Source organism: Adiantum capillus-veneris, chromosome 24, assembly GCF_014529385.1.
Source record: "Adiantum capillus-veneris isolate H3 chromosome 24, ASM1452938v2, whole genome shotgun sequence".
In the NCBI taxonomy this organism is placed as follows: domain Eukaryota; kingdom Viridiplantae; phylum Streptophyta; class Polypodiopsida; order Polypodiales; family Pteridaceae; genus Adiantum; species Adiantum capillus-veneris.
Window position 1 is genome coordinate 90,997,567 of NC_140954.1, and position 25,120 is coordinate 91,022,686.

At 42.3% G+C, this 25,120-nt stretch overlaps 1 protein-coding gene across 2 annotated transcripts in view; it reads left to right on the forward strand.

Moving 5' to 3' along the window:
• The window catches only part of LOC147426753 (uncharacterized), a 72,883-nt gene extending 49,822 nt beyond the window's left edge, over positions 1-23,061 (forward strand). Inside the window, exons 2-5 of one of the 2 annotated variants that reach the window (XM_086498121.1) lie at positions 20,435-20,556; positions 20,673-20,991; positions 21,149-22,231; positions 22,307-23,061. In XM_086498121.1, the coding sequence (XP_086354247.1) occupies positions 20,435-20,556; positions 20,673-20,991; positions 21,149-22,231; positions 22,307-22,316 (1,534 nt within the window). In that variant the 3' untranslated portion in view covers positions 22,317-23,061. Of the gene's footprint in view, positions 1-20,434; positions 20,557-20,647; positions 20,992-21,148; positions 22,232-22,306 lie in introns of both variants that reach the window. The other variant, XM_086498120.1, reaches the window with a different exon arrangement.
• The last annotated feature ends 2,059 nt before the right edge of the window (positions 23,062-25,120 follow it).

Below are 25,120 nucleotides of genomic sequence, written 5' to 3' on the forward strand. Positions count from 1 at the left end.
TGTTTACGGGAACCTCATATTTTAAATCGGCACTTGTATTTTGGCAACAGATGCTTGTATAATGAGTAAAGCCAACTCAGTTTTTTGTAATTAAGCTCTGTAGAAGCCTAGGGACAATTTAGGTCATTTGACCGGACATTAGGTTTGAAGGCTTTGTATATAAGCTGAAACCTAAGGCTTTGTAAAGAACACATTACGTTATCTCAATTAATATACAGTCGTGGGTTCTGCAGCACACAGTAGTGAGCTTCACGCACACACACCGTCGCGCACACTAATCACATTGTAGATATGAGAGTAGGAGCGTGTTAGCATCGAGGAGCTCTCCGCGTCGACGCAAGCAATGCAAGCCGAGGACCACATCGCGAGCCCGCCTGCTACGAGCTATATTTGGTTGTAAGTACCTCAAACGACATCCGTTCTGAATGATCGAGTAGTCGTTAGAATCAGGGCGAGAAGCTCTTCGTGTTGATGTCTTTGTAGATCAGTTTCGGACACTTTCAAAATTGCTGTTTTGAGTCTATCGCGAGAGCGATTAGAGATCTTACAGTTATGGTTTTCAGGGTTTAGGTGTTTGGCCATATAGGATATATCCTTGTGAGTCTTGCCTTCCGATTTCGAGCCATTCTGATATGATTTGAGACTGTTTCGAGCTTGTAGTGTTTCGTAGGATGCGTTGTCTGTTTCTTTGCTTTATGGTAGTGTTGTGGTACGATTAGTGACTGTAGAGTGTTGTTCGTGTCTAGCTCAGGGTTGACAACCCAGAGATTGCCTCCATGTCCTAGTCGGGTCAGCTACGTCCTCGGATTGACAGTTTGTTGGTCTGTGTTCTCGCTGTGCTCCATCGTCCTTCGCGGCGTACCCGCTAACATTGGCGCTGTTGTCGGGGACGAAGCGCCTAAACTAGCGTAGACCACATTACTCGTGTTTGACAGTATAGCGTTTCTCTAGAGTTTTCTAGAGTATTGTCACCATTTGCCTTCTTAGTGGGAAGTCAGAGAGCGGATCTCTTGACTGAGGGATAGCCAGGGAGCCTGCGTCTCGCCGAGGTGGTCCACCATGAGGTTGAGGTATGGTTATATTATTTTGTTGTGTGTTTGGATTAGGTTTTATGGTTTGTGTGTTTGGTTGTGACTTATGGTTGTGAAGAACTTAAAAAAAAAAAGAACGCAAAGAAAAACGCAAAAGGTAAGCAGGAGGCTGTTTGCTTGCTAGGAAGAAAAAACAACCATTCAACCATCCAAAGTAGGACTTTAGGTAGTGTAGGACATCTGATGTTGATCTAGAGCAATTTTTACATGAAAATTTGCTTGAAAACTCAAAAGACGAAATTGTGCTGATTATGGTAAAAGTGCTCTAAAATGGTCGTTTGAAAGCCGATTTGAGTGCTTGTTTTTGCATTGGAGACCTTAAGGTAGGGATAAAACACAGATTTGGTCCAATCCAAAAAAAAAGAAAAACCTCAAAAAAAAAAACCCAAAAAACAAAAATCTGAAACCAAATCTGCAATTAAAAAAAAAAAAAAAGTTTGACCTCAAGACCTTGTTTTGCATATGCTCTAGAGCTTGTATGTGAAATTTCAATGCATTTGCATTAGTGCTTGTGCATCTAAGTGGGAATTTGCTTTTTCTGAGTGTAAGGAAGTGAATTGTGAAATGCTTGAATCCAAAGGAAAAGAAGTCCAAATTGAATGAAACTTTGGGGATAGGCTTCTAAGGGCATTGGGAACCAAACTGTCCAAAAACAGAGAAAAAAATCACTTCCTAGTGGCTCTCTGCCGAGTCTATCGCGATAGACTGATGAATTGGAGATAGAATCACAATTAGGCAAAACCTCTCATACCACAGGTAAAACACATCAATACAAGGCTGCTCCCAAAAATTGAGTGTACTTGGACACCTGCTTGACCACTAAACCTCAAGTCTGGTGTTTAGAGTCAGACTTTAGAGACAAATTGGGTAAAGGGACTTGACCAAATTTCCAAACCTTGTGAAACTTGGTATACATGATCTACAGAGGGTAGGGAACACATATGTGAAGAGAAAATTTGAAAAAAGTGTCATTTTGGCATACTTGGTGAGTCTATCGCGATAGACTAAGAACCCAGTGATAGAAACCAAATTTTTCAAAAACCTCTGTGGCATAGCTTGAAAAGGTGCTATCAAGGACACATAAAAATTTTGAAGTCATTTGGACATCAGAAAGTGGGTCTAAGACCATTTGAGAGGATCAACTTTTAGAAAACACCAGATCTGGTCTAACGGACAAAGTAAAAGTCCAAACCACTTGAAAATTGGTAGGAGGACTAAGGAGAGGTGTTGGAACACAGTGGTATAGTCAAAGTTCAAGTTTGACCTATAAAAGGGGTACTTGCTGAGTCTATCGCGATAGACTCAAAGCAGGGCCAAAGAAATTGCAATTTTCAAAACCCTCTAGAGCATAGCTTGTTTAGCCTCTCAGGAGGTTACACACAAAATTTGGTGGATTTTGGACATTGGGAAGTCATCCTAAGTCTATTTTCTAGTGATCAGATAGACTAAGAATTCTAGAGTTGGAGTTAGAGACCTAAGAAAAAGTCCAAAACAAGTGAAAATTGGTGAGCAAGGTGTACAGAGCATAGGGAACACAGTGGTGAAGAGAAATCTGGAAAATTTTTAAAATTGAAGAATCTGCTAAGTCTATCGCGATAGACTAGGGCTTTTTCACAAAAATTGAAATTTTTGAAAACTGACCTTAGAGCCTTGTTCTACATGTTGTTGTGAGCCTATGGTTAAATTTTGAGTAAATTTGGAGCATTGGAAGTGCATTTAAGTGGATTACTTCACAAGATCAGAAAAGAGACTGTTGTTTGATGCAAGTTACAAAGGAAAAGTATTCCAAATTGGTTGAAACTTGGTGAGTAGTATCTCAAGAGAAGGGGGAACTCAAATATGTGAAAATAGTTGAAAAACTGTATCCCAGTAACACTCTGGTGAGTCTATCGCGATAGACTTAGGAATTCACTGTAGAAAATTCAAAATTCAAATCTGACTTCATATTTGGGTTCAGAAGGTCCATTATACCCTGTACACAAAGTTTGAGTGCATTTGGACATCTGCAAGGGGTACTTGGTGAGTCTATCGCGATAGACAACTGAGGAAAAAATTTTGAGAAATTTTTTGAAACCAAGTATACCACTGGGTTTATCATTGCCTAAGGAGTGCACACACCAGTTTTGGGCTCAAAATGACCACTTGCAAAAACATTAGATAGTGCAACTTTCCAAATTACATCTCACTGTTTTGGTCATAACTTTCACATACGGACTCCGATTCCAAAACTTTTTTTATCAAAACGTAGCTTGAGAGCAGCACTACAGATCTTAGAGCAAATTGACCAAAATGGTTGCCAATGGCATACATTTTGGTCAGTTTTGAAAAAAACGCTGTTTAAGGCCTCAAAATGCATCCGGAATTTAGGGATGTCTAAAACCGACAATTTGAGAGAATTGTGAGAAAACGCTCATGGTTTTGGACATAGTTTTGGATTTTCCCTGACCAAAACACTTGAACACACTGAGAGAGGTATTACTACAGCAAGCTAGAGCTATTAAGCCTAGAAGTCATGTCTACATCAGATTCAGACTCAGCTTATACAAGCATATGGATTGTAGGGATAGATAAGCACCCGCCCAGAATAGATCTTCCAAACCTACAATACATAAAGACCAATTTTGTGGAGAGAGTTTGGACATATAACCATGAAAGTGAAGGAATTCAACCTTTACAGTTGCTTAGAGCCTTACCCAGATGAGCTGACAGAGTACAAGCTCTTATATGTCTATACATACGAGGTCGACCGACAATGGACATCTTTATTTGTTGACAAGTATGGACGAGAATATAGAGCTGTAGAAAGCACAAATCCGCGAACCAAATTAGAGATGAGTGGATATTTGGTCAATGAAGGACCTCAGATACATCCACCAAACACAGGAACCTCTAAGAGAATTCCAAAGAGGGGACCACCACCTGGATTTCCTCCTAGAGCGATAACGAGAGATGAAACGATACCAGAGAGGAGTATGGTTCCATACTTTGCACCCCAAAGTATAAGACCATCTCAGCTAAGAAAATGGGTAAATAGAAAGTACAATGGCATAGGAGACCCATACGCCCATGTCTCGGCTTTCAAGCAAGTCCTACGAGCAGAACGAGTAGAGGACTTCCACACGCAGTATGAGGGTTTTGGACTTACATTGGAGGACAATGCACAAGCATGGTTTGAACTATTGAACAGGAGAGAGTTCACAACCATTGAGCAAATGTTGGATGAATTTGTTCAAGAATTCACCAAGAGAGGCATAAAACATAACACCCTTCCTAAGATTCAAGAATTTAAACAAGGGGAAACAGAAACATTGCGACATGCAATACTGCGTTTCAAGCAATATGTTGCTAGATGTCCTACCCAAGAGTTACCCATGTCAGAACGTCAGATCCTATGCTTCTTCAGAGGGCTTGGGAATGAGAATCTCCAAAAGGACCTATAAGTGAAAAGATACCAAACCTTAGAGGAGGTGACCAAAGCGGCAGTTGACCTAGTTGACAATTTCGAATTCTATGAAGATGGTCAGAAGAAGCTGAATGATGCGAGTGAGAAAAAGAAAACCGCTGATCTTGAGGATCAAAGAGGGAATCTAGGACAAAACCAAGTAAATGTTGAGGAGCAAATCATAGAGAATGTGATGCAACGCATCAACCACTCTGACAGAGTACCAGCCTATAGAATTCCTCAACAACGAAGGTGCATGACATGTGGAGGGGACCAACCGACGCAACATTGTCCTGACTATAGACCTAAGACTCCACCAGGGTTTGAGCATGTTATGTCTCAACCGCCTAGATATCATCCTTTAGTGGAACAAGTGTTCTTAAGTGAAAGACCCATAGCTGCCAGAAATGCATATGTGAGTCATGAGCTTCAAATAGAAAGAAATATGGTAGATCAGAGGCCACTTCAAGGTCAATATCAAGTATGGCCACAACAACCAATACGTCCATTTGACAGATGTGGTAGTAGTGATCACTTGATTAAGGATTGTCCACACCATGATATCATGATAAATGTATATTGTAATGAGTGTGCAGTCACACATATGATTTTGGATTGTCCTAAGCATCCAAGAAAGAAAGGTAAAATGCAACCACATGTTACCTTTCCTTCTACCAGCAAATCAGAGAAAGAACGAGCCGCAGCAAAAGGAGAGACGACAACAACAACAGAGCAAGAAACAATTGCAAAAGAACAGGTGCTTAAACAACAAGAAGATGAAAGTAAGCAAGTTGCTCCAGTAAACGTTGTCACAAGAGCACAAGCAAAAGTGCAAGAGCAGAAGCCTACAGATGGAGAGACTAGTAAGAGTTCCAAAAGCCGTAGAAACTCTAGACGAGCAAGAAGGACTAGAATGAAAGCGAGACTAGAAAGGGAAAAAGGAGAAGAAAAGGCTGTTACAGCTGAGTTGGAAACAACTCAAGAGCAACAGACACAGCAAAGGGAATTTGAAATCCTTAAACCAGCTGAAGCACCCAAGAGTGCTAGTTCAGGAGGATCTGTCCTAGTGGACAAAGTGAATGAGCCTTTAGACGCGATTTTACAGGCTTATGAGGCTAGATTGGCAAATAGACAGACCTTAGAACAAAGATGGATGGCCCATCCTTATCCCGAACTAGAGAATCAGAGGCTAGAAATGTGTAAGCAGCTCATTAAAACTGCTCAAGCATTGCTAGAACCACCTCCACCAGAATTGAAGGATAGGATAGTCACCCCAGTGCACAAAGATGAGAGCATTAAAGTAGACGAACTGCCTAGAGAAGAAGTGGATCATAGGGAAGAACCACTGCCAAGGTCGCAAGACTCGAGGGTAGTCCAAAATACAACAGATGAATCAATGAGGGATTTCCCACCCTATGTTCCTATAGTTGAGGAGCAGTGGCCAGAGGAGTTATGGAAGGCTGTCCGAGATGCCCAAAAAAGAGAAGAGGATGCTGAACCAGCACCATTTCTTGAAATCACATTAAATAGACCACAAATGAGTGTTGATGTGAGGTCATATTATGGTGACGTACGATCGGTAGCCTCCGAAGACAGTAGACCTGCATTGTTAAGAACTTTGCCACAGTACATGGGAGATTTTGAGGCAAAGTCTGAGATTGTGAGAGTTCCATCACAGAGGCTAGGGGGGACAAAAGAACTGGACACAAAAATTTTGATTGACTTGCTATCCACGCCAGTGAAGTGCACAATTACGTTGGCAGAACTTTTGAAAATCAGGCCAAGTATGTCGACAGATATAAGAAAATGCTTGGAATAAATTGGGATCAAAAGCCCGTTAAGGTTCCTGGAAAAAGAGCTAGATGAGATCGAGAAGCCTAGATCAAATGTAAGACCGGTACCTCTGAACAAAGTAGGAGAGTACTGTGAAGGAGAAGATGGTAATGCCACTTTTCCTGTCGAGTACAATGGGATTGAAACGAGACCTATACTTGACAGCGGAGCAGGAATTGCCATAGCAACAAAACGAATATGGGAGAAATGGGGTAGGCCCGCCTTTAGAACAACCAGAATAAAATTAAAGTTAGCGGATGGGCAGGTGGAAAGACCCATGGGATTGCTAGAAGCGATAGTGGTGTCTTCTTGTGGTATAGAGTATGCGCATACTTTTGCCATAGTTGACTTTGGAAAGAAAAATAACTATGAAATCATCCTTGGAAGACCATTCATGAGACAACTCAAGATGGTACAAGATTGGGGTTATGATTATCTATACTTGAGACATGCTGAAACCACAACATGTGTAAATATGAGAAATCATAGTTACCAAGATGTAACTAGAACGCCCGTGGAAGATTTTGATTCTGCAACACAAAGTGGATCAACAGACCATCCGTGGATGGGCAAAAAGAAAGAAATCTGGATGTGCGGAGCATCGGAGTGTAGTGACTTTGGGAGAAATGAGAATGCCTTAGAGAGGGTCTTAGAAGATGATGCTTACATAAGAGAACCTTTTCCGGAAGAGGCGTTAGAACCGCTAGAGTGGACTCAGATATTGGCTACTTTGGATGTCTGTGTTAATGAGACCACACCAACAAAATTTTGCGATGAGAATGGGTATGACATAGTCCCCTACTACATGCTAAGGGTTATGGGTGAGACAGATGATGAATCTGAGTATGAGTTCGAAAGAGGGTTATCAGCTATGGGGATAACACAAAACCAGATACCTAGCCCGAATACTGGTCATATAGAAATAGGTGCTCTTTGCGATCAGTGTGCGATAACACACTTGATTACAAACTGTCCAACTCGAATGCATAGTACAAAGAAGGAGCCGCAAGTCAACGAAGCAAAGTTGCAGGAAGAAGGGCTAAGATCCAAAGAAGATGCCTCAGGTCCAGCGCCTACAAACGAGCAATATGAAGACTTGGAATCAATCAAAGAAGAGGTGCAGCAAGTGACAGGAAGTTCAGACACTATTGGTGACATTTCAACAGCTGAAGTCGAGGAAGAAGAGCCTATGACTCTACAGGAACCAAATGCTGATTTTGTCTCTCCAAAAGACATATCAGAGGAAATGGTGGTCAAGTAGGAGCTAGAACACACAGATGAACTCAGAAGTGTGAACAATGAAGAAGAAGACGATAAGGAGTCCAGGCCAAAAATTGCTCAAGTCACTCAAGAGAACACAGGCAATCTAGTACCAAAGAAGATCAACATTTTGCTAAGTGCACAAGACGGAGTCAAGATGAATTTTATGGTAGAAATTGATACAAAATTCCACGACTAATGTCATGTCATATGGCATGTGGTTACTTCTAGGTAAGCCACAACTTTATGATATTCAGATAAAGGTAAATCTCTCACCTGAAGTGGATGTTATAAGTATGGGGATTGCAGAAGCTACTCTCCAGCTACACTCACAGAATGTCAAAGAAAAATTCTTGGTGGTAGATTCTTGACAAATGGGAACACACTTGATTTTGTCCAAGCCATGGGCACAAGTCTTTGAAAACGAGCCTGAATCTTCAACAATGGTCATCACGACAAGCTATCAAGTGGCAACAGAGGTCAAGCCTACAACAGTTCAAAGATTCTTGGCTATTGAAAAAGGCAAAGCTAAAGTAAGCCCACAGTCTCTAGCCCAGCCAATGCAAGTGCAAGACAAAGCCTCTACCTCAAAAGCTAAACCATCAACAAAACAATGGAAACCCAAGCAAAAAGTCTATCAACCGAAGTTTCCATCGCCCGAAAGTCTCCAAAGGAAGTCAAAACAGGTCAACCAAGTGCTAGTATCCAAGGCACATATTAAAGTTAATGATCCAATTTGGATACAATCACAGGAACAACCTCAACAAGCACAGGTAACAGGATGGATCACATCAAGCGCGTCAATTATTGCACAAGGCTACAAGAAAGGAAATTCAGATGTTTGGGTCAACAAGCCCAAGATGATAGCCTGGCGATATCCATCCCATGACAACCACTCAGTCAGGAATCAACAAAGCCGTCAACGTCAATCACATAACTCAACCAAGAGAAAGGACAGGTATAAAAAGCAAAAGAGAAGGTCTTCCATTGGACAAACCATACGACAAGTTTGGGTAATGAAATCAGAATTCTACCAGACTACCCAACAAAGTCAAGTGAAGATCACCTCCAAGCAAGTCCAAAGATTCATTCCAGTCGAGTTACTCGAAGCACAAGGATTCTATGAGGGTAACTTTCAAATCTGGTTACCTAAGGTAGTAGCTTATCAAGAAATCACCCAGGAAAAGCAAGAAACATTAAGAAATCAAGAGCAGCCACCCGCTACACCCAAGAGTACTACAACCTATAGATGGATCCCTCGTCAATTACTACAAGAGCACGGCTTTTACAAAAGTAACAGCCATATTTGGAAATTAAAGACAAGATACCATCAAGTCAAAGAAGAAACAAGGCAAGTGGCAAAGGAGATCACACCAGGCAAAAGAACAATGTGGGCTCCAAAATCTGCGATTGAGGCTCAACAACAAGAAAGATACACAACTCCTTTACAGCCTCTTAACAACAAAAAGAAAGCAACAGTAAATGCAGAGGTCACAGTTTTGAAGAACACTATCTGGAAGAAGAAGACTTCATCAACCATTGCTTCAACATCAATACCTGTCTCATCAAGCGACCACAATTTGCTATCAAGGAATGAAGAGCAGATATATGCCAATGTATTGGACAACATGGCATCTCAAACAGAAACTAACTAGAAAGGCCTAAACATCAAAAGCATATGGAATTGGATTTCAGGCCGCGATAAGGTAAGTCCAAGTCGCCATTAAACTTACATGGCATAAGAGTCTAGAGTCGGGCAGCTAAGCCACTAAATGAGCAAAGTGTCAGACCTAAGCTTCAAGTTAATATTTTTCTGTGGTCTATGAGTCTAGCTAATAGGTATAAGCTCAAGCTGGAGAGTTGAGCATACATAAAGTCATGTCGCTCATGCTGGAAGAGGTGAGCATAAGAGTCAAAGTCTATATAATATATAAGGTGGAGAAGGCGGAGTAGTCAATACAAAACACTCACGCACTTGACACAGTGAGGAAGAGTGAAAAACCTCGACAACGAAAACCCTTCTTGTGAGTAGTGAAAGCTTTTGAAGCACTCATGCTATATGTTTTGCTTGCTACACTACCTCCATGAAGAACCCATCAATACTCTTCTCTCGCACCGCATCTTGTTTAACATGCATAACTTTGTGCAAGCAAAGCCAATGTTAGCGGGTACGCCGCGACGGACGATGGAGCACAGCGAGAACACTGACCAACAAACTGTCAATCCGAAAACGTAGCTGACCCGACTAGGGCATGGAGGCAATCTCTGGGTTGTCAACCCTGAGCTAGACACGAACAACACTCTATAGTCACTAATCCTACCACAACACTACCATAAAGCAAAGAAACAGACAACGCATCCTACGAAACACTACAAGATCGAAACAGTCTCAAATCATATCAGAATGACTCGAAATCGGAGGGCAAGATTCACAAGGATATATCCTATATGGCCAAACACCTAAACCCTGAAAACCATAACTGTAAGATCTCTAATTGCTCTCGCGATAGACTCAAAACAGCAATTTCCAAAGTGTCCGAAAATGATCTACAAAGACATCAACACGAAGAGCTTCTCGCCCTGATTCTAACGACTACTCAATCATTCAGAACGGATGTCGTTTGAGGTACTTACGACCAAATATAGCTCATAGCAGGCGGGCTCGCGATGTGGTCCTCGGCTTGCATTGCTTGCGTCGACGCGGAGAGCTCCTCGATGCTAACACGCTTCTACTCTCATATCTGCAATGTGATTAGTGTGTGCGACGGTGTGTGTGCGTGAAGCTCACTACTGTGTGCTGCAGAACCCACGACTGTATATTAATTGAGATAACGTAATGTGTTCTTTACAAAGCCTTAGGTTTTAGCTTATATACAAAGCCTTCAAACCTAATGTCCGGTCAAATGACCTAAATTGTCCCTAAGCTTCTACAGAGCTTAATTACAAGAAACTGAGTTGGCTTTACTCATTATACAAGCATTTGTGGCCAAAATACAAGTGCCGATTTAAAATATGAGGTTCCCGTAAACATTACAAAAGTGCCCGTAATGGCTCAAAATAATAATAACGAGATATTCGATGACGTCCATGAACTCGTATCTTCATGTTGCAGCATCCATCTTCATCTTCATTACTTCATCACCATCTTCATGTGGAATCTTTAGAATCTTTGAGGAATCTTAATGGAATCTTTGTGGAAACGTTGTTGAAAGGGCGTCCTTTCAACACTCTCCCCCTCCGAATTCTTGTCGTCCCCGACAAGACCCTATGTCTTTGTTGGCCTTGACGAGTTCTTGATGTCTTGGTGTTGGTTGAAGTTGTCGTGGCAGCCTCTTCTGCAGTTGGTTGCTTTGCGTGATATTAAAGCTGCCTTGAAGTTGTACCCGTAGTGTATCTGAAGCCTGGAACTCTCCCCCTCCGATTGGTTGTTGTATCTTGAATTGCATGAGGTTGTATCGACTTGTTGGTGCAGCAGGTCGTTGTCATTGTAGCTCTAGTTTGCTTTTCCTGTGGTTGTTATCTGGAAGTCGTACCTGTAAGTTGACTTGAAGCTTTGTCAAACTGTTTTTTGGCCTCTCCCTTTTGATTTGTCTGTAGATTTTCAATTAGTAGTGTGGGGATATCGTGGTTCTTCTTGTTTTCGTTGTTTTAAAAAATAAAAGAGTAAAAGTAAAATGTAGCGTATGTACAAAATGAAGGTCTTGGATACCTGGATAAGACTAAAGGGAAAAACCCAGTGGGAAAAAATGTCTTTAGTTATAATTAAATGCGAGGCTATATGTACTTAGGTTCTGATGTTATAGAGTTATGCTGAGTTAAAGTACATATGGCCATATGGCTACTAGTATGGGCTTGATATACATGGATAAGTGTTAGTAGCTTGAAGTCAGAGTCATTGTTGTTGAGCAAAGGCTTATAAAACCTGTTTCCGCTTGGTCATCGTCATTTGGTTGTGTAAGTGCATGGGTGGAATACAAAAGAGTGCCTAATACATATGTCCAATGATGGGACATCTGTATGCTTGCACAGAGCTATGCATGTTAAACAAGATGCGGTGCGAGAGGAGAGTATTGATGGGTTCTTCATGGATTTAGTGTAGCAAGCAAAACATATAGCATGAGTGCTTCAAAAGCTTTCACTACTCACAAGAAGGGTTTTCGTTGTCGAGGTTTTTCACTCTTCCTCATTGTGTCAAGTGTATGAGTGTTTTGTATTGACTACTCCGTCTTCTCCACCTTATATATTATATGGACTTTGACTCTTATGCTCACCTCTTCCAGCATGAGCGACATGACTTTATGTATGCTCAACTCTCCAGCTTGAGCTTATACCTATTAGCTAGACTCATAGACCATAGAAAAATATTAACTTGAAGCTTGGGTCTGACCTCCAGGTATCCAAGATCTTTATTTTGTACATACGCTACATTTTACTTTTACTCTTTTATTTTTTATAACAACAAAAACAAGAAGAACCACGATATCCCCACACTACTAATTGCAAATCTACAGACAAATCAAAAGGGAGAGACCAAAAAACAGTTTGACAAAGTTTCAAGTCAACTTACAGGTACAACTTCTAGATAACAACCACATGAAAAGCAAACTAGAGCTACAATGACAACGACTTGCTGCACCAACAAGTCGATACAACCTCATGCAATTCAAGATACAACAACCAATCGAAGGGGGAGAGTTCCAGGTTTCAGATACACTACGGGTACAACTTCAAGGCAGCTTTAATATCACGCAAGCAACCAACTGCAGAAGAGGCTGCCACGACAACTTCAACCAACACCAAGACATCAAGAACTCGTCAAGGCCAGCAAAGACATAGGGTCTTGTCGGGGACGACAAGAATTCGGAGGGGGAGAGTGTTGAAAGGACGCCCTTTCAACAACGTTTCCACAAAGATTCCATTAAGATTCCTCAAAGATTCTAAAGATTCCACATGAAGATGGTGATGAAGTAATGAAGATGAAGATGGATGCTGCAACATGAAGATACGAGTTCATGGACGTCATCGAATATCCCGTTATTATTATTTTGAGCTATTACGGCCACTTTTGTAATGTTTACGGGAACCTCATATTTTAAATCGGCACTTGTATTTTGGCCACAAATGCTTGTATAATGAGTAAAGCCAACTCAGTTTCTTGTAATTAAGCTCTGTAGAAGCCTAGGGACAATTTAGGTCATTTGACGGGACATTAGCTTTGAAGGCTTTGTATATAAGTTGAAACCTAAGGCTTTGTAAAGAACACATTACGTTATCTCAATTAATATACAGTCATGGGTTCTGCAGCACACAGTAGTGAGCTTCATGCACACACACCGTCGCGCACACTAATCACATTGCAGATATGAGAGTAGGAGCGTGTTAGCATCGAGGAGCTCTCCGCGTCGACGCAAGCAATGCAAGCCGAGGACCACATCGCGAGCTCGCCTGCTACGAGCTATATTTGGTCGTAAGTACCTCAAACGACATCCGTTCTGAATGATCGAGTAGTTGTTAGAATCAGGGCGAGAAGCTCTTCGTGTTGATGTCTATGTAGATCAGTTTCGGACACTTTGGAAAGTGCTGTTTTGAGTCTATCGCGACAGCGATTAGAGATCTTACAGTTATGGTTTTAAGGGTTTAGGTGTTTGGCCATATAGGATATATCCTTGTGAGTCTTGCCCTCCGATTTCGAGTCATTCTGATATGATTTGAGACTGTTTCGAGCTTTTAGTGTTTCGTAGGATGCGTTGTCTGTTTCTTTGCTTTATGGTAGTGTTGTGGTAGGATTAGTGACTGTAGAGTGTTGTTCGTGTCTAGCTCAGGGTTGACAACCCAGAGATTGCCTCCATGTCCTAGTCGGGTCAGCTACGTCCTCGGATTGACAGTTTGTTGGTCTGTGTTCTCGCTGTGCTCCATCGTCCGTTGCGGCGTACCCGCTAACAGAGATTCTCTCAGTCTCTTCTTTTCCAAAGCACGACACCCATGATTTGCATGATCTGGATGTGATTATTCACGAGCATGATGATTTGCAGGAAGCAACTGTGATTGTTCACAAGGATGATGGTTTAGTTGATACTTTGTCTAGTGAAGCGAGCCTCGTTGCAGATTCGATAGATCATGAAGAACCGATCTTGGCTCTCGAGTCGAGGTCCAAAGAACCCCCACAGCAAGTATTATGTGTTCGAATGATTAGTCAGCACGCATTGTTCGAGTGTTTCATTCGTGATGCTTTCTTGTATTTTAGTCACCGTCCTTATGTGATCCCTTTTCATAGGCATGACATATTGCACGATGAACACGATTCACTCATGAATGAGTACGGATGTATAAAGGATTACTCATGAAAAGATGAAATGTTTGCACCCAAGGAATTCACATTCCATGTCTCTTCCTTGGCATGACATAGTATCTGAAAGAGCACAAGAAGGATTGAGTATCAAGCATCGGCATTTCCATTGGGTTTTGCCATAGTTGATTGATTTAGATCAGAAAGTCAAGATTCGACCCCATTGTTTGCGTGTGTTTGATGAATGGTTTGGCACTCCATCTATATGTTCATCTACATTGCATGCACAGTCTTTCAAGACAACTAGAATTTTTCCAGTCACTTTACATGGAATGGGTATGTTCATGGTTTTGTGTTGGATCCTCGGAAAGGTAGACGCATGACTATAGACGAAGTTGAAGCATTGAAGGAGCCACAGATGACTTTGTGTCACTTTCGGCGCGGCCCAAAGAAGCAAGCGTTGCAGACCTTTATGAAGTTCAAGTATCGCATGACCCACGCATCAGAGTGGGCCGACGAAGAGTCCTTTCTAGGATTCCAGACACTGTTGGCGATCTCCCTCGACGCCGTACAGTTCGTTACCAGTACTTCGCTTTGAAAAGGAGGGGATGTCACGTTCACATCTAACCCTATGTGTACCTGGACAAGCTACTTCATGACAGGGGTTCAGTTAGCCTAGCTTAGGAAGTGTTCTAGCACTTTTGTGAGTCTGTTCGCAGACCGTGCATGTCCAGACACTTAGAGTAGATGCATATCCTCTGGTTGCACACAACATGATCATCAGATTACCATCAAAACCCATCTAGTGCATTTTTACAGTGCATAGACCTATTTTCCCCATTTTAGTCAATTTTCAGTCATTATTTTTAAGTGACTTTTGTTGGGAACTAGGTAGGGTAATTTTGATAAGCAAGTACATAAGAAACCTAGCGCTAGCACTTTCTGGCAAAAGAGGCAGTAGGACCTGACATCCAACAGTGCATCTTCTCAGCAAGAAACCCCCCCCCCCCCCCCCCCCCCCCCCCCCCCCCAGCAGTTTACCTAGCGTTTTCTGCAAGGAGATCCGAGATCCAGCCTAGCGTTTTTATATGAAGACAGCTAGCGTTTTGCATACAGATCAGCCCCGGCAGTAGCAGAACAGTAGAAGCCTAGCGTTTTTATAGCAAACCCCAATTCAGCCCTAACGTTTTTTATTTGCAGATCAGCCCCTAGCGTTTTGCAGATTCATCGCGACAAGATCATCAGCGTTTTCAGTTTTCAGCATAGACACACCGCAGTAGAAGTCCCAAACCTCGTAGATATCACCTTCCCGCAGCAGATCCTCGGTGCACGGTCAGATCCATCGAAGTTTGCAGTTTCAGCCCAGAAAACGCTGATTTCAGCATTTGCGTTTTCGGTGCGTCGTCGTCGCATCGCTTCAACCGAATGATGGGTAGGATTTTTTTGAGAGTATAGATCATTTGTCGGCACCTTCTTTGATGACATTATAGTCTTCTCCAAGAATGAAGCAGAACATAGACACCATCTGCTACAGGTCTTTCAGACATTGCGAGATCACAAGTTAGTTATCAATGCCAAAAAGAGTAAATTTTTATTGCCGGAGATACACTTTTTGGGACACATCGTCTCAGCAGCAGGAGTACAAATGGCCCCAGCCAAGATTGAGACTTGTAAGGTGCAACGGAAGTGAATGTTGAACTTTGCTCAAGATGAGTGCTCCGAACTGTGCTCAAGGTTCCTTTTACTTACGGAAGGGAGAGCCTTCTGTTCCTTTAGTGAGAGAGTGCAATGGACACAAACAAAGTGGTGAACATTGTGAATGAAAGTGCATGAGATTGAGAGATAGAGAGAGAAGAATACGACACCTGAATGTTGTCAAACCCTCCTCCAAAGGCCCCACTCTCTATGGCGAGAGTGGTCTACTACTGATTGCACAAATCTCTACAATGCTTTGGACTTGCCTACAATGTCGACGACGATGAGGACGACGATGAGACGGGCTAAAATCTGAAAACGGTAATGGTTGAAATTTCCAAATCTTTATCTGCTGAATTCTGACTCTATGTCGGTGACGATGGCGATGAATGTCGTTGGAGCATTGGTAAGGCCAAAAGGCATCACCAAAAAATTCATACAAACCGAAGCTCGTCCGAAAGGTTGTCTTGCAGACATCTCTCGACGCAATTCGGATATGACGATATCGACTTTTCAAATCAATTCTGCTGAAACAAGAAGATCCCTGAAGTCGGTCAAGAATATCATCGATCCTTGGAATTGGAAATCTGTTCTTGATGGTGATTTTATTGAGAGCTCTGTAATCAATGCACATTCTCCAAGATCCATCTTTCTTTAATACCAACAACATTGGAGAACAGTAGAGTGAAGTACTCGGTTGGATAAGACCCTTTTCGAGAAGGTCTTTCACTTGGTTCATGATCTCTTCATTTTGGGCTCGGCTAACACGGTAAGGTGGCTGGTTCAGTGGTGTGCTTCCAAGAATAAGATCAATGGTGTGATGTCGAGATGGGGGCAACTCGCTAGGTAGGTTCTCAGAGAAGCAATCGGCATGAGAGTGGAGAAAATCTAGGCGTTCTCAAGGAAGTTCAGACATGTTCGTTCTGTGTTCATCATTTAACTCTTTCAAGTAGATCGAGTAAACAAAGAGACTGTATTTCATTAATTTGGAAATGGCCAAAGCCGATACAATAGGGACGGACTTGTCCTTCAGTTTTACATCAAGTACAATTTTTTGGCCCTTTTCGTTCGTCAAAGTTGCTGTCTTTGCCCGATAATGGACCACGGTGTTGTTCTTATGGTACCAAGGGACTCCTAGGAGGACGTCACAACCTTCCAAGGGCATTATGTAAAAGTCCTCGTGCCCTAAATACCCCTGACAATGCAACCGAAGTTTGCCAATGACAGGTGTAATGGCTATGTCCCGTCTGGGTGCTGCTAGAACTGTCTCTGTTGGTGGTCCCATCCTGTCTGGTGTAATCTTGAGCCGCACCGCCAATTCAGGTGAAATGAAGTTGGCCTTGGCTCCTCCATCGAAGAAAATCAGGGCTTCTTGATCTTTCACTTTGCCCCAAGCTCGGCAAAGTTCTGTACTTTCATCAATAAGGCTTTGGTCAGTACCCTACAATCTGGTACCAGTCCTGCTTTCATCTTGCCTTTTCTGCCATGTTCCTCTGTTGCTCTCGAGCTCTCTGGCCCATCTTCAGTTTGTTCTTGTTGTGCCTTTATGGGGTACTTTGCGGAGATGTGCACATGTTCCTCGCAACCAAAACACTTCCCCTCTCTAATGTAATTGGCCCTCTCTCGAAGAGTGAGCCGGGGTCGTGTATCCTCATCTGTCTTTTCTTGGAAACTCTTTCTCTTTCTACTTTCATTATTGGAGGTCTGTCGAGTTCTCTGAGCCAAGATCTCATCAATGGGGTAAGTCAAATTTCCTAAATGTATCGAGAAACCCCGTTTCGCATGACCCATCACTTTTTGAATAGAATTTGACTTTTGTTCAAGGTAGTAGTCTCGGATCTCTGTAGGGAGTCTGCAGCAAAACCGCTCAATCTGTTCCTTAAAAGAGACTTTCTTAAATGAAGAGGTTGGTAGAAAAGATTCCCAAAACCTCTTGCAATAAGCGTCCAGAGAATCTCCCTTGGTCATTCGAAGATGGTTCCAAGCGGTTCGTATATCCCGTTCATACTCGTGGGTTAGCCAAGAAGAAATAAAGAGCCTTTTGAATTTCAACCACTAGATTGGAGCTTCCTTCCTCAGAAGAAGAGTGGACCACCATGTTTGAGCATTGCCTTTAAGAAAAGATGCAGCTCTCCTAATCTTGGAGTGTTCTGAGTAGTGCCCTCTAGAGTCTAGAGAAGGCTGTATCAAACTGTTGAATGAAGGCCAAAGCTCTCAGAGCATCTCAGAATACAGAAAAGGATTCAAATTTTATCGATTGTCCACCTTCTTTGAATTCTTTTGCTTTCTTGCTTTTGTCTTCGAGGAAGTCATATTGGTTGGCTTTGTAGAAATGCTTTTTCTTTGCATAAAACATATGGTCATCCGAGTCCGAACTGTCAGAGGATGACTCCTCTGTAGCGTTATCAGAAATTGGGCAGAATCTGGGTTTCTTTGCCTTTTTCTTGCCCTTTCCGAAGCTTTGCTTTTTTGCTTCGCTTCTTGCCTTTTCTGTCCTCCTCGCTTGTGTTAGAAGAGCTAGAAGAACTGTCAGAAGAAGAGGAAGAAGAAGAATTGGGTAGTCCTTCAAAGCGTACACGCTTCTTCTGCTTTCTTGCAGATGCAAAAGAAGATTGACGGCCCAAATAACCAGGGTAGTCAGTCCGCTTCTTGTGCTTTTTCACTTGCTTGTTGGATTGATTGTTTGTGTCCAAAAGCCGACTGATCTGAGTCTAAACCACTTCCTGTAGTTCTTGTTCTGTAAACATCCTCGGAGAAGGAGGTTTCTTGATTGCCAGTTTGATTGGTGGTTGTGTGGCTTTTTGCCACTGAGTGTACACTTTTGCGATGGATTGCTGAGACAAAAATTTTGCAAACTGAGGGTCCTTCACAAATATAATCATTTGCTTCGTGCATTAGTCAACCTGCTGTCGACGTTCCATCTCTTGAAGTTCGTACTGAGTACGCCGAGGTGGCCCGTACTCTTCTTGTGTTAATTCAATTGAATCTTCTTCGTGATCTCCTCCCGCATCAACAGATGCAGAAGAAGTCGACTGATTCTTTTTGGAATCTATAAGTGTCGCGATTGGATTTCCCCGTAGAAGAGAAATCGGCCGCGCTCTTATACCACTGTAACAAACTTGGACACCCCAAGTTAAGATTCTATCGCGACACAACATAGATTCACTTCAAAACAGCTCACAAAAGACGACACGGCCCGACATAGTTCCGTGCCAAGAGGTATTGGCCCTAAAGATTGGCGCCCCTTTCGGTAATTCTTTTTATATTAATTTGTGTGCAAAGTACAAGAGCCCGCAGGTGCTCACTCTCAGTCTTTGCGTCCAGATGCCTAGGGAAGTGAGCCCCTGAGACTTATTTATTCTTACAAGGGATGCCCCAAAAGCAGAGCCCCAAAAATTAACTCAAAAGCTTCCAAAATTAAAGCAAACTGTCCCAAAAGCTTGCCAGCGCTAATTCAGCCAGCCCAAAAGCAGCAGCGTAATTTCTGGAAATCCGTACACTGCCACGTCAGCATGTTGGCGGAAATTGCGGAGGTCGGTACATATTGCCATGTTAGCCTGTCGGCGCATTTTTTGGCGCGTTTTCTGGGGCCTCCTGCCACGTGGTATTTCCTGCTGCATGGTGTATGTGTCCGGGGGTCTGCCATGTCACCAGTTTGTGATAGACCTAAAAACCTAAAGACCTAGAAAACTCCGCAGATTGCGTAAGATGCTGATTGGCAGCATGTAGTGCAAATTGCAGATTTTGCTGATGACGTGGCAATCTGACCGCGAAATGTGGAAATTGTTGGCGTGGCAGTAGAGTATGGACAAGAGATTTGTGGCGCCAGCTTTCTGGGTCAGACCTTTTAGATCTCATGCTTTTGGGGCTCTGCGTTTGGGAATTCCTTATACTGTTTATAAGAGTCCTTTCTCTCGGAGAGCATTTGGATGCAGAGTCTCAGATAATTGGACCCTCGGGAGTTGTACCTTTGAAATCGGCAATCTATAAAGAAATATCGAAAGGGACGCCAGTCTTTGAGGCCAGTGCATATGGGGACAGAACTCTTTCTGGCTTGATTCTCTCTCTCTCTCTCTCTCTCTCTCTCTCTCTCTCTATTCAAGTGCAGTTCAGTTATTTGTAGTTTCTATTCGTGTGTTTTTATTTATTTCTTGCTTGGAGTGTCCAAGCCTGTAATAGTTGTATCAGAGCCCAGACGATTCTTCTTCTAGGGAGGATCCAACCCTTTTTAGTAGCGCACATGGGTTCTAGTAGTGAATCCGATAGAGACTACATCCCTCTGACTACTCGTCTGCAGAAAACCCTAATCCTAGCGGGGAAATAGAAGAAACCAATGGATACATAATCAGCCGTGGGCTGGTCCTCCTCTCTGCCCTGGAAATTTGGGTTGCTCTACCCATCTCTAAATCTCAAGGCAGTGTGAAGATAGTCTAAGTTGACTAATCACCACCCTGGCTCGTGTGATAAAAACCTCTCCATATATCTGGGTCTTCGTATAAAACCATCCTTCGAGATGCTCATAAATTGATCTATGTAGTACTGCATCTTTGGATTGCTGGCCTGGTGAGATCCATGTCTCTCGTGTAAAGCTGCCATTGGTCCTGCTTAACGACTCTGTTCCGCTCACTATGTGAGAGGTCACAGGGGAAAATGGGGGAATCACTGTCATGTTGGTCCATTCTTGCATTGCGTAGTCTCTTATCTTTCTATATTTTGATCTTTGTCGTATGTAGCTGTTTTTTGATTTTTTGGAGGCTGCATTGAAGCTTCATATTTAGTAAAGTGTTACGTTTTGTGTTTAAAATGTTGAGACCATATGTATTGCAGTGCTTTATCAGTAAAGGATCTACGAACTCTTGCTGAGTATGGATGTCCAAGTGATGACAGGCGAACAGTTGCATCTTATAAGAGGCTAAAGGATCATTTTCAGATAGAGAAGAAAAGTGTAGGTATTGTCACGGTTTCTAAATTTTTCTAGTTTGCATAAGCATTCACTGTCCACTTGTGGTTTTTATTGTTTTGTGTGGTTTGGTTTAAAAGGCATCTGATGGAGTTGCTTCATCAGAGCTTGGCAGTCCAAACTTAAGACTCTTGGATGTCATGCGATTACTATTCATGATTGCTGAGCTTGCCAAGAAGGATGGAGCACCTGACAATGTGAAGAAGTCTATATTGCACCTTTTGGAAGAAATAATTAAGCTGACTTCAATCTGCAAGCATGGCCACATTGGTCGCTCAGAGACATTTTCAAATTCAAGAGCAGTATTGCCCACCTCATCGAGAGAAAAGAGTTGGACTGTACAGGCAAAACTTGGAGTGCAAGGTTCTAACTCCTCCACAGATGCAGAAAGTTTGTCAGGTTCCAATAACTGGGAGTGTCCGAGGTTTGTGCATCCATGCTATACTCGTGTTTAATATACAAGACTTAACTTACTTTCTGCTTGCGGTTTCCTCTCTTGCTGATCGGATATGACTTCCACTTTCTGTAGAGGATCAGTTACCTTTGCAATGCTGTCCTGATAAGTGTGGTGCCAAATACAGATGTTCTTACTTCAACCATGAAGGCAAGAATGCATGTGTGAAATGCAACTTTCAACGACCTGAAAAGAGCGATCTCAACTTTGAGATGGCAATGCCAAAGAGCAGCTTTCCAGCAGTAAACCGGTTTCAAACAAATGTCTGTGAGGAAGGCGCAAAACCCTCATTCTTGGCCTCTAAGAGGCACATGGGAATGCCCATTTTGGATGATAACACGCAAGCTTTATCCGCAGAGGGATCACCACAAGAAAATAAGTTGTTAGGCACTCAAGAGGAGGTGTTTCAAGCGCCCATCTTGTCTGAAAAAGAGGAAAAAGTTCTCGGTGGCGGTGGAGCTACAGATGATAGTGATGCAGACGATCAAGATCTATTGACGGAGGGATCACCACAAGAAAATAGGTTGTTAGGCACTCAAGAGGAGGTGTTTCAAATGCCCATCTTGTCTGAACAAGAGGAAAAGGTTCTTGGTGACGCTGGACCTAGAGATAATAGCAATGCTGATGATCATGCTGACATTTTTGATGATATATTAGATAAAGGTGACGCAATGCCATCAAGAGCAGGACCAAAGTGCTCTCTTTCTGAACTGATTAGGGAAAATAAAAAAGCATTTTCTTTGACTAGAAAAGAGAGGGAACAGGGTATGGCAGATGACTATGGAACAAAGGGAATTGAGGCCTTCACTGATAGAGGACATAAGTATGATGGTAATTATGCTAATCAAAGGGCTGCGGCTCAAAGGGCTCACATGCAAGATGACTCAGATCTGGAATCGGAGGGCAAGTACATGCGACGAAGGAGTGCAGGGCGTGCTACAGAGAACGGCTTAGCCAGTTCAGTTGGAAAAATTTTAGCTGATCGAGTTCATAATGAAGATACACGGCGGAGGACCAAGAGCACGCAATGGTATGACACAGACGGGGATGCTGACTCTGAGACTGAGAGTTTCGGTTCTAGTAGAACTTATGGCAATGAGAGATCTAAATCTAACAAGAACAAGCACCTTGGTGGTACACAAAGATATTCAGATAGCGAATCCCGCTCAAAGGGACATTGGGAAAGGAGGACGAGAGAAGACAGTTCAAGGTACTTATCGTCTGTTTTCAATCAGGTGATATCCCTTAGTATACCACTACTTTAATAAGTCTCATCTTGTGACAGGGTGTGGTAAGAATGCGGTTAATGCATTCCTTGTTCAGAAGACAATGACTATCTGAATTGGCAGAGGAGTTTAAGTGTCAATTGGCTTTTCTTGAAGAAGCCCTATGGGTGGAGGCCTCAGCAACCTCTTTTGGAAGTCCATGCCTATTGGATTTAATTCAGGTATGTCACCTGATTTTTGCGACATTGGTTGCCCGAGCTTTTTTGCAGCTGTTGAGAAAGTTACTGCATGCTGTGCCTGGAGGACAAAAGGTATTTTAGCAAGCTCCTTGAGGACTCTGTGTAAGAACTTTTTAAGCAACACAAATTTCTAGGACATCGAAGGTTATCTTTGCGTTGTGTCGATGGAAGCTGGCCCCAGTTATTATCCCAAATGGGTGGACTGTGGGAGGGTGTTGATAGCTTAGGTGGAGCAAAGCACAATATCCAAGTTTTACCAAATATCTGCTCTAGAGTTTTATCTGAACTGGAGTGTGCCTCCGTTTTTCTTTATTCTAGGTTTAAGAATTGGGAACATTGTGTAAAAAAAAGCTTGTTCCTATATGCAGATTGGGCATGTTCTCAAATTGTCACATTTTTATTTACAGAGGGTATCATTCAAGGAGGTTCAATTTCTTTTTAACTGACTGGTGTGTCATAATCATGAAAAAATGACAAATGAGGGACTTTGATAATACACCTTGAATGCAAGTGATGTATTAGGTTTCTATATAGTGACCTCCCCGAGTTGTGTCTCCAGAGTATTAGTGTGTTGGTGCTGCCAAATGTGTCAAGGTGATCTTACTTGCAACAGCGCAAAACTTTAGCTATAGAAGTTGTCTTTGCTGCAAGTGTTCTTGACAAAGGGAATGACTGAGGCATTGTTCACTAAGAATTGAGAGCGGTGAATCACTACTCTTGAGTGGGCTTATGGGCTTGAATTTTCTTCATAAAACTTCAGTCATTGCATATGGTTGCTCATGATGTAGGCTTTTGTTTCAACTCCTCTTCCTAGCAAATGACTATTTGTTGTTCCTTTTTTAATAGCTGTAGCTGTTAAGCAAGAGCATGAAGCAGGACCTCCTTATGTCTTGCTACTCAATAAATCCAGCTAATATGAACTCAACATTGTCAATTTTGTAGAGTAGCAGCTCACAATGTTTGTTGAGTTCATATTGGCTGGATTTATTAGTGTCAAATAGCCAGCACTCATGAGAGGCTCTTAGAATTGTGTTTGGTGGCACTGTCTCTTTTTGGAAGGGATCCATGTATCATAATTTCGCTCAAGTTTCTTGGCTCTTAGAGAAACTTCCTTGGAGTTGGAGAGAGAGAGAGAGAGAGAGAGAGAGAGAGAGAGAGAGATCAATGTCACTAGAGGTTGAAGCCTACCTATGAGAACAATCAATGCACATGAGCGTTTAGCTATCTTGAAAAAAGGAGATAGATAACAATTAAAATATTGCAAGTTGGCTAAGAGCTAGAAAGACTTCATTGGATACATAAGTAGGTTTTAATTCGGGGGGGGGGGGGGGGGGGGGGGGGGGGGAACCATTACATAAGCATGAGAAGAAACTGAGAGAGAGAGAGAGAGAGAGAGAGAGAGAGAGAGAGGGAGAGGTCTGAATGACAGAAGCTTACAATGAAGATGAATAGAATTCATGATACATTATGTTGTCAAGAATGTGGCCTTTTTATTGTGCCAACATAATGGCCTTCTCTTATCAAGCCAACTATTTTGGCATTCTTTGACCAGAAACGTAGACTTGTAGAGTCTTCTCCTTATAGAAGCATCGTCTTCTTCCTTCTTCCACATCTCTTTTTCCTTCTGTAGAAGCATTACAAAAACATACAAAGCTCTTAAATACATACACATGCTTCTCTTTAGAAGAGTTTTGTTAGGGTTAGGGTTAGGGTGGCATATTTAGAGTAGCATTCATAATGAGAAACTAGAGATAGCAACTAAACATTGCACAAAGCATGAAATCAATTACATTAATTTGATCGTAAAATGAATTAGCAGTGTGTGCACAAGATGTGGCTACTTATATAGAAGTAGCAAGGCTAGCACAAGTGGTAGTACAATGGTTAAGTACACCTTTCAAGGGCCAAGAGACATCTTTCCAAAGGGCAAAGGTCAACCTCTCAATGTAGGCTCCAAATGGCACTGTTTTAACCCTTTGTGCAGCTCACTTAAGCCCACATGCTATCGCATGTTGATTGGATTAGAGATAGTACATACCAAGATGTGGCATAGGCCAAAGGCCACATACCTAGCAATTCTTGGACTATTGAAAAAAATGCATAAAGACACTGTCACACAGGCTAATGAAAGCCATACAGACTGGTAGTCACATAGACTAATGCCACACAGGCTACAATAGGTAGTGTCATCAAGATATGGTGTCACACATACTGAAGTATCCTCTCTCAAGCAAAGAATCACTATAGACTTGATAAGTAGGTTGAAGACCAACCATATCCTCTACATCACGTCATTGTAATCACTGGAAGGTCTAGATGTAGTACAAACATGGAGACATCTCTACTCGTTCTTGTCTTCTTTTTCATCCTCGTTCGTTGCTATGTTGACTCTAGATTTTTCCTTGCTACTGTTGCTACTATTGTGACACTTTGATGGTGGACGACCTTTAATGCCGCAATTGTTACAATACTAGTTCCTGTAATAGTCCTTGGAAAAGTGAACGACCCCGTACCACCTTGAATGCCACAATTGTAACAATACTAGTTCTTGTAATAGTCCTTGGAAAAGTGGCAAGACTTTCCACTATCATAACACTTCTTCTTACTATTATTTGACCTAGATGATGATGCAAG